The 16,298-nt window shown below is 44.7% G+C and overlaps 1 protein-coding gene across 4 annotated transcripts in view; it reads left to right on the forward strand.

Annotated features, from left to right (window-relative positions):
- Tenm2 (teneurin transmembrane protein 2) overlaps positions 1 to 16,298 on the forward strand; it is a 307,755-nt gene that overhangs the window by 214,062 nt on the left and 77,395 nt on the right. For all 4 annotated transcript variants that reach the window (XM_029562084.1, XM_029562085.1, XM_029562086.1 and 1 more), the window contains one exon: positions 429 to 575. In XM_029562084.1, the coding sequence (XP_029417944.1) occupies positions 429 to 575 (147 nt within the window). The remainder of the gene's footprint in view (positions 1 to 428; positions 576 to 16,298) is intronic.

Genomic DNA, 16,298 nt, shown 5'->3' on the forward strand with positions numbered 1-16,298 from the left:
GGAAGGAAGGAAGGAAGGAAGGAAGGAAGGAAGGAAGGAAGGAAGGAAGGAAACAGCCTTTTCTCAAGATAGCATCCACCCTGAGCTACTGGCTGGAAATCACAGCCTACCTAGTCTGGTTGTCAGATCAACACTGGTCCGGTTATCTGGGATGTGCACTCAACTCCCTCCCCACATTGGCAAGATTGCTCTGACCCCTGCACCCAGGTCAGTTGTCACTGGGAAACCCCTGCATCTGTGCCCCAATTCCGTCTTGCACCTGCATGTGTGGCCTGCTCCCCCTGACTCTCTGGACAGCAGGTACGGGCCCCACTGTGAGGCTGGCCCAGTGGCTGCCCTGCAGGCTTGCTCCCCTTCTGCATGGCTCCCCTGCTTCCCCAGTGCGGCCCCATGTCCCTTCTTCTCATTCTCTCCATTTCTCCAACCAGATGGCTGCCCTGATCTGTGCAACGGTAACGGGAGATGCACACTGGGTCAGAACAGCTGGCAGTGTGTCTGCCAGACCGGCTGGAGAGGGCCCGGATGCAACGTTGCCATGGAAACCTCCTGCGCTGATAACAAGGATAATGAGGGAGGTGAGCAAGCATCTTCTAATTCCCAGGCCCTCAAGAACAGTGTTGTATATATGCTTTCGTCATGACACGCTTTTCACTGAAAGACCTCCCCAAACTATTGTCAAATGTTGTAACGTTTCTTTTGAGGCAAATGCAGGAGAGAATGGATGTCCTTGAGCCAAAAGGACTCTAGAGGACACAGGCTTAATGGGCACTGAAGTTTGGTACTAGCTTTGGAATCTCAAGCCCCCATCACTGCAGAGAGGTAGCTGGGTACTGGAACTACTTCAGGGTGACCAGTCCTGCCAGACCATTTGGGGCCAGCAGTAATGGTCAGTGATAATGGTGATGACAAGTGAGGCCTCACATTGCACTGCGATGTCATCAGCAATGTGTCCCCTCATCCTTACAGCCCTTTGAGATGTCACTTTGCAAATGAGGGAACTAAGGCCTGGAGAGCAGTTATATAACTCTCTAAGGGCAATACAGAGTGAAATCAGGACCCAAACCCAGCTCTGGATCCAAAGTATGTGTTCTGATCTGTGGTCACCCAACTATAGCCCATGAACCACATCAAATTTGTGAGCTAAAAATGGTTTTAACAGTCTGAATGGTTGGAGGGAAATAATCTAAAGAAGAATAATATTTGCTCATGGGGGGAAAGTACGTGAAATTCAAGTTTAAGCATCCATAGTGGTTTTTCCTATCTACTTTACTGAGGTATGATTGACATATAAAAAGCTGTACATATTTGATTTATGCATCTCAATGAATTCGGGAGTAAGGATATACTCAAAAAACTGTCACTACCACTCAAAGCTCCCTCCGCCACCTTTATTTATTTTATGTAGAAGTACAGCTAACACCTGCCCTCTTAGCAAATTTTAAATATGCAATACATTCTTGTTAGCTATGGAACTATACTGTATGGCTTAGTAGGTCTTATTTTGTATAATGAAGCTTTAAGTCCCTTAACTTCTATCTTCCTCATGTATGAATTATGGTAGTGTCTGTTTCTTTATGTTGTTGTATTTATTTTATTCTATATGTGTGGAGGTGGGTGACATGTGTGTCACAGCACATATGTGGAGGTCAGTGGACAACTTGGCAGTAGTCAATTCTTTCCTTCTATCATGTGGATCCTAGGAATCAAATTCAGGTCATCAGACTTGGCAGCAAGCATCTCTACCAGCTGAGTTGTCCTGTCTGCCCTTATTTACACCGTGTACAGCTGTACCTGTCTTTACCCTGAGCCACAAAGCTAAGTGGACACAACACAGTGAGAAACCACACAGCTATCAAGCCTAAAATGTTTGCTCTGGGCCCCTTACATGAGAGGTTTGCCAGCTCCTCTTCTGTCATCCAGGTTCTAAGCAGGACACAGCCCTACTTAGAGACCAGGCACGTGGAGGTGAACTACTGAACTGAGTCTCCCAGGCTACATAGAGTGCCAGAGTCGTGGGGCTAAGTGGGGTTGCATTAGCACCTGGATCATGTGATCACCTAAGAAAGAATATGATGTGGTACCCCTAACATCAGTGTAGTATGGCCTATGCCAATCGAAATGACTCCCTGGCCAGAATTCATTTAGGATAGAAATTGTTTCCGGGGTAAGAGGACCCATGAATGCCATTATCTGACCTAACAATGATGTTTACAGTCCCACTGTGTTGGTCACCAAGCTATGGGAGTGCCCACATCGAACATCAAACTCACCCCTGCTTCCCGGCCCCTAGAGTCAGCTTCAGGTGTCCCAAGTGGGATGCAACCTGGTGAGAGACAGATGAGAAAAGTAGGCATTCTGTTTTTCCTTTTTATTCATCCTCTTAATGGACATTTTGCAGTTTCCATGATTGCCTTTGTGCATGTATATAACTTGTGAACAAACAGGCATACTTAAACTGATAGGAGTTCATAATCACAAAGTTTAACAGGCCAGATGAGCCTATGGCACACTTTTTCATTCGTTTTCTCTCTTCTGAATCAGAGCCAAAATAGAAGCCACTTTCTTTCATTTTTTTAGCCAGGTGAGGCATAACTGCAAGAGTCATTTTTTTTGAGTCAGAACCCAATGACTTTTTTTTTTTTTTTTTTTTTTTTTTTTTTTGAGACAGGCTTCTGCCTCCCTGGTGATTTCACTGAGCACACTGGCTGCTTACAGATCAGCTTCTACTTCCAGAAAGGAGCTGCTTTCCTGGCTCCTTTCCCTGTTTTGGGTGTCAGCAGCTGAAAGTGTAGCAAATTGCTGGAATGAGGCACAGGGAATAGAGAAGGGATTCCTAAGGATCAGTGTCCCAGGTGGGCCCTGTGCCATCTACCTTCCTCTCTACCAGCCTCCCCCAGATCCTGGCTCCCACTAGAGGCAGCCCATCCCCAAGGTGAAGGGCTGCCCTGCAGGCTCAACTCAGGACCCCTCCTAGAGGCAGAGTCCCAGGTCCAGGGCAAAAGCAAATGAGGCAGTAATTATGCCAAAGACAATAACGGCCTTGTTATGGGAACTATTAAAGCAACCTCCCAAGGAAGTAATTAACTATCAAGAAGAAAGGTTCTGCACAGTGTTTATAAAAAGAAACTCCCAGTTAATTCAGAGTTGCTTATGTCAGGAGAGAGAGGTAGACCCCGTTCTCTCTCACCTGGAGTAAGCAATTCACAATTGAGTTGTTTTTTTTTTTGAGGAGATTCCTTGGTACAAAGTATCCTTTCTGTGGTTAATTACTTCCCTAGGAGATGTGCTAAGCACTTTGCTGTTTATTGATAAATATTAAAGTCCCCATCAACCCCAAACCCAGGCCTACAGCATACTCATCACATCACTCTCTGCATTTGGGGTGGGGGGGCCCTCAGGGGTGGGCCTTTGCCCCTGGCTTTCCTGCATCTAGAGTCTTTGGCTTTGTGCTGGGAGCCTTCTAAAGGACTGTGTGCTTTAGAAACCTGGCTTTGGGTCAGAGAGGCATCCAGGCAGAACATGAATGCCCACCTCGGGAGCAGCTGTGAAAACACATTTGTCATAACTCTCATGAATTGGGAAGATAATAGAGTCTCTTCCAAAGGGAACTGGAAAAGGCCAATCCCTTCCCCATCTCGAGAGAGCTGAAGGTTTAAAAAAAAAAACTCAATTTAAAGTGATACAGTGTTTTATTTTAAACTAAGCTAGATATAAACACAAGCACAAATAGAGACAGTTGAAGCCTTCTTTAGGGTTGATACTTTCTTTCTAGTCCTTAGTCACTCTGAAAGTTTAACTTTCAGTAAAATAACCTGAAGGACTTGATTAAACCCGGCAGTTGAAGCCCAAACCCATCTCTGAGTTTCTGAATTCACAGGCCTGAAGTGGAGTACAAGAATTTGAATGGGTAGTAAATTTCTAAGTATCGCAGCTACAGATATAGATTTTCTTTCAGACCCACTGTCCTAAGACGGACATGCATTTTGAGGAATGTTTTAATTTCTCCTCTATGCATCTAGAATGGTACTGGATAAAATAGCTTCTTTGGAAGATTTGAGAAAAAATTCACATAGCTATTTTCTGGATTCTGTGATATTTAGCTGAGATACGCTATTGGAAAAGGCCACCAGATGTTTTTACGGTAAAGTTCATGGTGCCCCATACAGCTGTATTCTCATCATTTTTCTAAGTGTCCCACCTAACATTTCCCAGCTATGTGACTTCTCAGACAATCTCAGAGAGCAATGGCCACTTTAGAAATGACTAGCTTTGCCTGCCACTATCCCTGGAAAAAAAAAAAAAAATTAGAGCTAAGAGAGAAATGCCCACTTAAAAAAAGATTACTTTCCCTTCCCCTATCCCTGGAAAAAAAAAAAAAAATTAGAGACAGTTCACAGACAAGCTGGCCAGAGACTGTCTTTTTAAAAGTGAGAGATCTTCACTTGAACCAGTCACCCCAATTTGAAAAGGGAGACTCAAAGAAATATTTTTGCTTACAGAAGACAAATACCAGCTCATTAAAGTCTGAGAATACACACAACATGTGTGCCAAGTGACAGGCGGATAATATTTAATTATCACCACCAAGACAGAGGTGCGAGCTCTAGTTCATCACAGCCAGGGGTAGGAGAGGGAGTGTAGATTTCCTCTAAAAGTGGGAACCGCAAGGTGAGGAGGCATTGTTAGACCGTCTGGCCTGGAGAAACTGTCCCTACTCCCTTTAGGCCCCTTTGTCACCCAGGACGTAGAGGCAGGACTCTGGGCTTCTCTCTGCTAAAAGCCCAACATCCATCATTTGCAGCCAGCACGGGAGTCTGTCTGAAGCTTCTGTAGGATCAATCAGGTGCCCTGTCCAGTTAGTACACAGGGTGACAGTGTAGTCCAGACCAGACGAGGCAAGGTCATGACCTCATCAACTTGAAGTTAGAGGGGCAGAAGGAAGCCCTTCCTAAGCCGAACTCATTCTCTGTCCTCTTGCAGCACTGCCCTCTTAACTGCATGGGAGAGCTGTCCTTGCCACCCTTTGTTCTGTTTCTGTATAGCAGGGAACAGTGTTCAGCCTCTTCACTTTTGCTGCTGTGGTTTTTGCATAGGTGACTCTGAGCTTCCGAGTCAGCCTCTGTATCTCAGCTCTTCAAGCTACTTTACTTCTCAAGGACTCAATTTTCTTGTCTGTTACATGGGCATGATCATACCAACCCTATGAGCTAATGTGAAGTTTAAGCAGGCAAATGCATGTTACATATTGTACAAGATGACTTGAGATGGCTTGCAGAATGCACTGACAAATTGGCTGAAGGTGCCCGCATTAATATTGTTACCATAAGGATGGAGACAGTCCTATAGACAGAATCAAGCCAATGACTTTCCTAGTGCATAAAAAGCAAATGTCTAACCCTGATTCGTTAAACTTCAGTGTTATAGAAACCAGTGGAGAACTTAAAAATCAGATGTGTAAGCTGCCAAATTTTGGGTCTCGTTCAAGTCAGGTTTGAGATTCAGGAGTCTGCATACTTACTGTGGACCCCAAAGGATGGTCCACATACCATATTTTGGGGAAAACATTTTTCAATGATGCTTTTTTTCAAGGGGATTGGCCCAGGCCCATGTCATAGTACCTATACCTCAAACCTCTAACCCTGGAAGTTCCAGAACACAAGAGGAGAGGTGAGGAGGGCCAGCTGTATTTCAAGAAAAAATAATAATTAGAAGAAAAAGCACAAATGGCTTCAGGCTCAGTTACTGAATGAGTAACTTAAATGTTATTTGGCTTTGTTTTGTTTTTTTCTAATTTTTTTACTAATGTATATTCATTGTACAAAATTATTCCACTCTAATAGTTCCAATTATGTATCCTATACTTTACTCATTTTCATCTGGTCACCTTGTATCTACCCCCCTCCCAGGTAATATTTTAAAAATACTCTACATTGCTAGTTGGAAAGGTTTATTTTAAAGCTTAAAAAGTGTTTCTCTGTTATGAGAGAGAGAAAAATCTATCCATCCATCCTTCTACCCATATGCCTTCCAACTCCTCCATTCATCTACCCATTAGCTCCTCCACTTGTCTACCCACCCATGTGCCCTTCACCTTCCATCCATGCATCCATCTACCCATCTAGCCATTCTTTAATTCATCTGCCCATCTTCCCATCAACCCATTCTTTCATCCACCCATCTACCCATCCTTCATTAACCTACTCATTCATGATTTAACAAACATTTATGAGGGTCTATTAAGCATCAGACAATAGAAATTGGCATTTTAAAATGCTAAAGCAAACATGACACATGTCCATAAAGAACTCACTCTCCATCTGAAAAGACAGGATGTGGTGACAGATGTGGATTACCTCAGTAGGAACAGAGAAGGGACTGCCATGGACTGTGACATTAACAGGACAAGAGGAAGCCCATCTCCATGTCAAACCCGGGGTTTTCACCCTGACCCGTGGGGAGTCCTCAAAGCCACAGATCTGAGCCATGGTGGGCTCTTCAGTCCAGCAGCATCCTCCTTTCTCTTCGTAAATTAAGAACAACACTCCAGTTTCCCTCCAGTGTTTCCCACTCCGCCTCCACTGGCAAAGCTTGGTTCCTTGTTTTGCTCCAAAGGAGGCCGCCTTGGGTTAAGAGATGTGGATGTTGGCCTGAGCTCTGGGCATGCCATCCAAGGTACTCTAGCCAGGTCTAAATGAGGAGAAATAACACTGGAGTGTATCCAGAGCACTTGGAACAGATGAAATCTACCCTGCGCCCAATGCCTCCTTACCCTCCCTCCCATCCCCTCACCATCCAAATTGGTTTGACTTGATTCAAGGATGTGATCTGGGCATTTATCTCACTTGTTAATTAATATCTCACCTTGTCTGTGAATATACCAGAGCCAAGCTAGGAACTTGAGGGATTCTGGAAGACTTATAGTTCTTAAGTCTACAGAGTCCAGTTTCTTCATCCAGTGAGAGGCAAAGCTTGGTGAACCCATTGCAAATGCCTTGATTAATGTGTGCAAATTGTGTTGATGGATTGGTCAGGTGGGAGACGGCTTCAAAGAACAACTTAGCTCTATTAATTGGATTGGATGAGGCCTTTTCCTTGCAATCCAAAGGCACTGTGGTAAATGCAGCTAAAGCCCTACACAGGGTCCCAGTTCACTCCCAGAGAGGAGAGCAGTGCATCTGATGCTTTGGAGGAGGACTTGGCCTTCAGGTTACTGCCAGCTGGCTAAGCAGTGGGTCCCTCTGCTTCAGGAGAAGGCAGAACAAGTCCCAGCGAGATTGTAGAGGAGCACATGACAACAGGGGTCTGTAATCATTCCACATCTATCCATTAAAATAGACCTCTGAAAGCATGGGTTTCTTGGACTAGAGAATCATCTGACTAGGAAACCAGAGATTGGAATGCAATGTTCTTTTATTCTCTGTTGCATGTGAAAATGACAATCAGTAAGAGTTCTAGGAGCTCACGTGTACCAAGTGCTGATCTGGGCTCTCTGTGCACTAGGACAGAGGGAGCAGATTCTGAACAGATTCCACTCTTCTAATCCCACCACGTGTTCCTTACTCCTCCACCCAATAGCCAGGGGGATACCCCACTTCCCACAGAATTAGAAGCAAAAGCAGTGTTTCCTTTATCCTGGCCTAGAGGGGCTGCTCTGTGTCCCCTGCCTTCCCCCTCCCTCCCTAGAAGTTCAGCTTCAGCCTGCCACCCTTCTCCTTCCCACACTGACTACGCTTCATCCACTCAGGATCTTTGCTGACTCGGCCCAAAATGTTCAAATCAGGAGCTGTTAGTGACAGGCTTTCTCTTATCATTCAGTCCTTGGATAAAACGCCCCTTCCCCCTGGAGGAAGGGGTTGACTCAATGAAGTGACCTCACCCTTAAATGTTCCCTTAACATAAAAATCATGCTCAAAAATTTTTCTATATAGATCTTTCTAGCATGATGTTTCTTCATACCATGATATAAGTTCTAGGCATCTGTTTCCCCATATTACAGCCATCCTTCAGTGTCTTCCAGGGAATGGTTTTATGAACCATTGTGGATGTCAAAATAAAGTCCTTTACATGAATGAATGTAGTATTAGCATATAGCCTGTGTATATCTTCCTGTGTAGTTTTTTTATTTACTACTACATTTATTTAATGTGTGCAAATTGTGTTGATGGATTGGTCAGGTGGGAGACGGCTGTGTAGTTGGTTAGTTGGTTTTGTTTTTTTTGAGGCAGGGTCTCCCTGTAGCCCCAGCTGGCCTGGAACTCACTATGTAGAGATCTGCCTGTCTCTGCCTCTGACTCCCAAATGCTGGAATTAAAGGCATGCACCACCATGCATAGCTCCTATGTGTTTAAGTCACCTCTAGATTAGCTACCAAATGATAACAAAACAAATAGTCTATGCATGTTCAATACAGATAAAATTGTTTTCTCTGAATATGTTTTATCAGTTTTTGGTTGAATACATGAGTGAGAAACCCAAGGACAAAGAGAACTGACGATTTTTCTATTTTACACATACAAATATAGAGACTCAAGAAAATAAGACTCAGAACGGGCCTTTCAGCCAATTATTAAAGTATGCAGCTCCACTCCATTGTTTAAAACTGTTAACTCATTCTTCTAAAACAGTAGCAAAATTTGTATGTTTCCTGAGAAAAACAAAACAAGTATACAGAATTTGTATTGTTGCAGAGAGAACTCAGAGGAAACAAAAGGAAAATAAAAATAAACACTTCAGGGGCTGGAGAGATGGCTCAGTGGTTAAGAACATTGGTTGTTCTTGCAGAAGACCTGGGTTCAAATCCCAGCACCCACATGGTAGCTAACAAATGTCCGTAACTCCAGTCCCAGGGGATCCAACAGCCTCTTCTGACATTGCACAACAGCGGGCATTGCACAACACGGGTGCGCTTACCTACATGCAGGCAATACACTCATACACATAAAATAAAAAAAAATAAAAATAATAAACATTTAAAAAATAATAATAAAATAAACACTTCAAAGATAAAACTTCCACATCGAAAACCTTTTCTTAGTAAATGTATTTGACCACTGAATTTTTTTTAAGTATTTAAAGTTCACAAGTTTATCCAACACAGCACCTTCAGTATTTCCTAATCAATTCTTTCTGTACTTTAAATGGTTATTAAGCGTCTCTTAAGGCATTAGATTTTTTTCCCTGATTAGATGACAAATCCAATATTCATCATGAAATTGCAATGAAAATATATAATCAAAAAATGCTAATCTAAAAAATGTTAATCATGAGGCTGCACAGACGGCTCAGTGGTTAAGAATGCTTGCTGCTCTTACATAGAACCAAGTTGAGTTCCTATTATTCCTAGCTCACAACTACCTGTAACTCCAGCTCCAGGGGATCCATTGCTTTCTCTGGTCCCTGTAGTTCCTACATTCATATGCACATAGCCCAGCACAGACACATACATGTACACATAATTTTTTAAATAAAATAAGCTGTTTTTTAAGGTTAATCAATTAAATTGCTCCAAATTTATTTTGGGGAATTAAAGAATTAAAACACAGATTGAACTGGTGGTCAGAGGGTAACAGTTATATCATTGTAGTAGCTCCTTAAAGTTTTGTCTTGGTCAGGAGCTCTACCTGATTGTAGGAAGTCCCTGCATTTTCTGTATGACCAGGACCTGACTCCTATTGCAAAACTCTAATGTCATTATTATCACCTCAGTGGCCCCCACAGTCTGAGTCCCGATCAGTGGTTTCCTAAGAGGGGGAACTTTGCTCTATAGGAAACTTCTAGCAGTGTCTGGAAGCATTTCTTAAGTGATGGACAGTAGGTGCGACCAGTACACAGTGGGTGAGGTAAGGGTTCCTGCTAACCATCTTCCATGTATAGGAAGGCTGCCCACAATAAAGGATAATGAGGGCCATGAGGCTGGAGAGATGGCTCAGCGGTTAAGAGTACTGACTACTCTTGCAGAGGACCTGGGTTCAGTTTCCAGCATCCACATGGCAGCTAACAACTGTCTGTAACTCCAGTTCCAGGGAATCTGACACCCTCTTCTGGCCTCCCTGTACACATGTACACATGGGTACGGGCACATACATCAGGCAAAGCACTTATACACATAAAATAAAAATGAATAAAGGAAGGAAAAAAGGAAGGGACAGAGGGAGGGAAGGAGGGAGGGAGGGAGGGAGGGAGGGCGAGAGGGACAAACAAGGCCCAACATGGCAATAATACCACAGTGAGAAACACAGCACAAATACTAAAATTCCCTAGGAACTTGGGTGTATAAGAAAGCCACATGGTCCCCAAACAGAATGTCATTTGCCCTGATGTCTAAGGATATAATGTTCAAGACCTGAGAGGCATAAAACACTTACCAGATTCAGGCCTTTTGCTGAGACTTTATGCACATGGCCCAAATAAACCATGGCCATTTTTTGAAAGAGAGGTGGCACAGCTTACACAAGCTCTCAACATACCTCTGCCAGGGTCCAAAACACAGATCAAGAGCCTCTTTAGGTTAAGGGCTTCTCCCAGCACCTGAGCACTATGTCCAAGATCAGAGCAGGACAGATCCTAGGAATGGCACATCCTCAGGCCTACAGAAACACAGTTTTGCAGAGTGCTGAAAAATATCATCAGTGTTAGCTTTTCCTCCAGTTCGGGAGTTGGGATGCATTTTTTCCCACAAAGTGCTTATGCACTGGAATGCCAGGGGGTGAGCAGGGGAAAGTAGAGCAGTTGGACTTTAAATAGCGAGGCGTTCTCTACAGCATAGCAAGAGCAGCTGCCCAAGGCCTGTGCTCTTTTCTTCGGTTTTCCATCTTCTCAGCCAAGAGCTCTGGGGGATTGGAGAAGGGCCAGAACTGTGTGGCCAAATGTGAATCCAAAGAAAACGACAAGGTTCCCAGCCCCCTCTGTTCAGCTTCCCTTTCTCCCCACTAACAGCAAAGAGCAAACCTTTCCAGAGCAATCCTCTCCCTTCACCTCTCCTTAAGGAATGTCATTATAAATCTGCCCCTCCCCATACAACACAACTTTCTGACATTCTGAAGTCACACTAAGGGATATTCATTCATGGAAATTGTGGACTGTTTCCTTTATGGGCAGCTGGGAATATCAGATGCAAAAAGGCTGTAATATAAAGTACTGTCGGGTATGGCAGTGCATGCCTGTGATCCAGCACTTGGGAGGCTGAGGGAGAAGGAAGGTTCTCAAGTTCAAGGTCTTCCTCAGCTACATGATGACCTTCTGTCTTAAAGTAAATAATTTTTTAAAACATATTTATTTTGTTTATTTTTTTAAAGTCCACAGCATCTACAAAGTCCAGAGAAATAAATATTTTCTTAAGGCCAATAGTAGGCAGGACAGACAAGGGAAGAGTCCCAGGTTCCTGGCTCAAAATGGAGCGTTGGCCCATGCGTTTAATCCCAGCACTCCAGGAGGCAAAGGCAGATGGATCCCTGTTAGATCAATGCCATAGAAAGTTCTACATAGTAAGGTCTAGGCCAGCTGCTTTTTCCCTTGCTATACAGTCACGGAAAAGATCTAGTGGCTCCAGGACAATGATATCTGACATTAATGTTCAAGCAAAGATCTACCTCAGTCCCTAGACCAAGGCTAGGATGACTGAGCAGATCTAACATACCTGACAGCAAATGCCTTCTTCAGCTGTGTCCACAGGCCCCTCTCTCACTTCACCCTCAGTGTAGCCCTGCTCAGACCACTTGTCATTGATGACAATGATAGCAAACACCATCTCTAATGAAGCCATACTACAGGTCAGAGCCCCCCAAAATTTGTTTATGCATTCAGTCAGTAATAGAACTCCTACTCCATGCCCAGGCATATAAATGAATGAGACTCAAACTCGGCCTACTAAGAGTCGATGGCGTGGTTTGGGTACAATATCTGTAAAACTAACCATTGCATAGTAGTGCATTAAGGGTCCATGGTAGAAGTAAGGCCCAGGGGCTGTAGGTACCCAGCAGAAGGGTGTCAGAGGCTTCCAAAGTGCACCAGGTAGATATGGGTGAAGCATGCCTGTCATCCCAGCACTTAGGAGGTGGAGGCAAGCAGATGAGGCGTTCAGGGCCAGCACTGTCTACATGGCAATTCAAGGCCAGTGTAAGTACATGAAATCTTGTCTCAAGAAAGACCACAAAAGAAGGCTCACCATGAGTTCAAGACCAATATCTCTAAATAAATAAATCTTGAATTTTGAAAGATACGGAAAATTAGATAAGGAAGAAGGGGAAACCATTGTGGGTAAAGGAACTACAAAAGCAAAGGCCTAGAGATAGGAAACAGTAATACTTGGTAGGCACCTCCAAGGAGGCTGGGGCCTTTCCAATAGAGTTCACGTGGTGAATAGAGAAAAGAAGTGTGGAAACATGCTTATAAGCAACTGAGATCACCATATGTGTCATACAGAGCATAATGCCATGTCTGAAGCCTTCACTTTTGCCTCCCTCCAATGTAACACTTTGCTCTCTGAAGTCACAGTCTCACCCTTTCCTCAGACTATAGATAGGCTCACATATCTGCCTGAGTTATTCCTAAATACATACTCTTAGCTAAGAAAGTATGGCTTTGTTTGCATGCCTCTAATGAATGAGTGGACATTATTTCCCCGTGGAGAAAAGAGGCAGTGGACAGGTTGAAAAAGAGGTGTTGGGGTCAGAGAGCTCTAGAGTCATGTCTTAGCTTTCCCATGTACAGCGTGAACTTAAGCAAACTACTCCATCTCTCTGAGCCTCAGCTTTGTCCTCTGTAAAATGGACTGAAGGCTAGATCCTACTTCACAGTGTTCAGGGGAGGCACTGATGAGTTACCATCTGCCACACACAGCAGTGCCAGCCAAGGTCAGAACCACTGATCACAGAAGGCTGCATGCAGACTGCTTGGCCCCACCCTTAGAGTTTAAATTCAGTGGGTCTGGTCTGGGGCCCACAAGTACGAAGTTCTAACAAGTGTCCAGGGGATACACGGAGAGCCTCTGATGTTTTGAAGAATGATCGTGCTAACAGACAGTGATTCCTCCAAATATGGCAACCCTTGGTAACCTAACAGGAGATATGGGGCACGCAATTCTGCACCTTGAGGTGATGGTGACTTAACTGGTACCAGAGCCCTGATAATATCTCTGGACTCACTGAGGTACGTGCCACACAGGTAAATGATGGAGATGACTCAAGACTCCAACTTGCAGAGCTTCATCTTCCTTCAAGAGGGTTCAAATGAAAAGCAGGTGTGGAAAGAGCATGCTAGGAGGAAGCTGGCTGTGACACTCGCCCTCTGGGCCATGCAGCTGCAAAGGTGCCAATGCATCTTTTGGATGGTGTTCAAACAGCCAGTACCTGCAGCTCAGAACTGTATATTAACACTGACTCTGTGTCTTTCTGGAGAAAATATAGGGAGAAAATTCCAGCCCACGTGGGGCCCTTTGACAAGCAGAACTGATATCATCATCTCCCAATTCCCACAGTCTACTGGGGTGTCCATGCCATTGATCTCTGACATGCTGACTGCTATGCATGTTGCCACACAAGTTTTCAGATGGCCCCTGGCCTGGTCCTTCCATTCTTATTGCTCATTACAGCAATGGCTTGTTAATATTGTTCCACCTCTACCACCTTCTTTACATCATGCCACCAACTTCACTGGGCATGATTGGTCCTCTAGCTTCTGGCCCAGTCCACGCAGAGCTATCAGAAGAATCCTTCATAGAGGTTAGAATGCTTCACACCCTTGTTCAAGCCTCCCTTAGTGGCCTCCTCTTCTGTAGAATGGTGGCCAGGCTGCTGCTGTGGCAGCTCCATTGCTCTGCACAGGCAGACCTCGGCTTCACCTCTGGTCCCTTTCTTCCTCTTCCTCTTCCTCTTCCTCCCCTCCCTCTGCCCTCTCCTGCCTGCTTGATCCTACAGTTCTCAAGACATTCCTGCTGCGGGTTTTTACACATGCTGTTCCCTCTGCCTGAAGGTTATTCCCTTCAGTGTTTCCATGACTTATATCCCCATGTCACTTAAGTTCTACCTAAACACCACTTCTTCCTGGAAGCCCTCTCCAGTTCTCCTGCCTGTTCCAGTCCCCACCACCACAGCCTCCACTTGTGTGCCTTGTCTTGTTCATCTTAAAAATGTTCTCACTCCTTCAAGGTCTAGTACCCATTCTTTTGTTTGTTATCCGCTTCCCCCTCTGGAATCCAGGTTCATGTCCACAGGTCCCTGTCTGTCAGGGCAGACTCTGTTACATGAACTGATGAATACTTAGCTCTATGAGAAGATTTTGGATAGCGAAACAGTTGCCTTTCATTTACTGGATTATTTAGAGATAAATAAATTTTATGTTAGGATTTCTTAAAATAACTTGATCAAAGAGTGACACCTTTACATGCCCCCACCCATAACCTAGAAACTACTGATGGTTGATGAGTTCTGGTAGATGCAGAGTCTGTTTTCTGTAAGAGTCTGAAGGTTGACCTCACTGTGGGGATGGCTCCATACCCATGAGTTTATGGGCAGCACAAATTAGAATCAGTGACCTATTTTAAAAAAGAAGATACAAAGTTGGGAGGGGATTGGGGGTGGATCTTGAAGGAGTTAGGGAAGAAGTTGAGGTGAATATGATCAAAATACGTTGTATACATATACAAAATTCTCAAAAAATTAATAATTATAAAATAGTGACATCTAGGTCATTATATACCACTGAAGTCACTTACTAATGAAAAATATTCCAAATGTAAGATCCATTCCTTCCTTTCAATAAGACATGAACATATAACTAGCTATGCCTCATCCTGTGCAGTGACTTCCTAGGGAACATATAAGCCCAGTGGTATGGTTGTAATGACCAGTGTGTGCAATGGTCCCCACAGGTTTATGTATAAAGATGAGGTCCCCAGCTCATGAAGCCAGTCACTGATGGGTGATTAGATCACGAGGGCTATGCATTCATCATGGACCCATCCAATGATGGATTCATAACATTATTGGAACTTAATGGAGACTTCTGGAGGCAGGGCCTAATTGAAGAAGTGAGCTCTTAAGGAACTAGACCTTGTCCACAGCCCCTTTCTGTCTCCTGTCTGCTTCCTGACCACTCTGAAGTGAGCAGCTCTGCCACACTCTCCTGCCTCACCATGGGCTTGTAACAAAGCAGCAAGCCCATCATGAACTGAAACCATAACCAAAATACGTCCTTCCTCTCTAAGTTGTCACATTATCCTTTAAAACAAGAGGAAAGACAGAGGTGCTGGATTGACTTTGGCCTGAAATCTCAAAGCACAGCTTCCTCGATGAGGTGTGGCACAGTGGGGAAGAATAGTGAGGCAGAGGCTGGGCCCACTGTGTAGACACCAGCCTTGCCTCCCACAAGCCTTCATCTCTCTAAGTCTAATTTTCCCTGTCTGTAAAGTGGGTGTAAACAAATGGTCACCATACACTAAATGCTTTTACAAAAGGTTTAATCTTTTGCAACAGTCCAGCTAACCCAGTGTGGTTATGATTTCCTCTATAGATGAAGAAACTGAGGCTCAGAGAAATAAAATAAGAAGCCCAAGGCCACTCAGTTAATGTGTTGCAACCAATAGGTTGCACACAGTCAGTATGTTGGATGCAGGTCACCAGCCTCCTCCAGATCTCACAGTCACAACCAACAGTACAATATTGGCTCCTAGCACCTCCCAGGAGTGTTAGGCCCAGTGCCTGGAGCGTGGAAAGGGAGTAGTTTAGAAACGAGTACTTCCAATCATGCCAAAAGCTTACGCAATAACTGAGTCCCAGCCAGCAGTCAGAAATCTGTTTTATACCACAAGAAGAAATGCATCATGCCCTGACAGCCTTAACTCTGGGGCCCATACTAGACACACACACTCCAGGTCTCCCCTCAGGCAGAAGGCAACTGTTCCGGCTTGTTGCTCCACAGGGTTGATGGTGACAGCCCCTTTCTTTCTGCGGGACCTAGCAGGTCACTGTCTGGCACCCCACCAGGTTGATACCCCCTGCTGGGCCTGCTCCATGGCCATCAGCTTGGCCTGTCTGACCTGTCAGCCCGCTCTGTGATCAGCAGGCTGATGAGGACTCGGGCAGGGGAGGAGGGCAGATGCGAGAGGCCAGGCGCAGTAGGCAGAGAACGAGCACTTGGGGAAATGGGAGGCTGGGATCAGAGGCCCTGCTCTTTGTGGCCAGTGGCTTTTGTAACAGTCAAGGGGGAGACAGCAGGAGCCAGGATGGAAGTCCCTCAGGTACAACAAACAGGGCTGCAGGCTAACAGGGGTGAGAATGTGCTGGGGGGGGGGGGGGGGGGGG

The sequence above is a fragment of the Nannospalax galili genome, unplaced genomic scaffold, assembly GCF_000622305.1.
Source record: "Nannospalax galili isolate Female #2095 unplaced genomic scaffold, S.galili_v1.0 scaffold1154, whole genome shotgun sequence".
NCBI lineage: Eukaryota > Metazoa > Chordata > Mammalia > Rodentia > Spalacidae > Nannospalax > Nannospalax galili.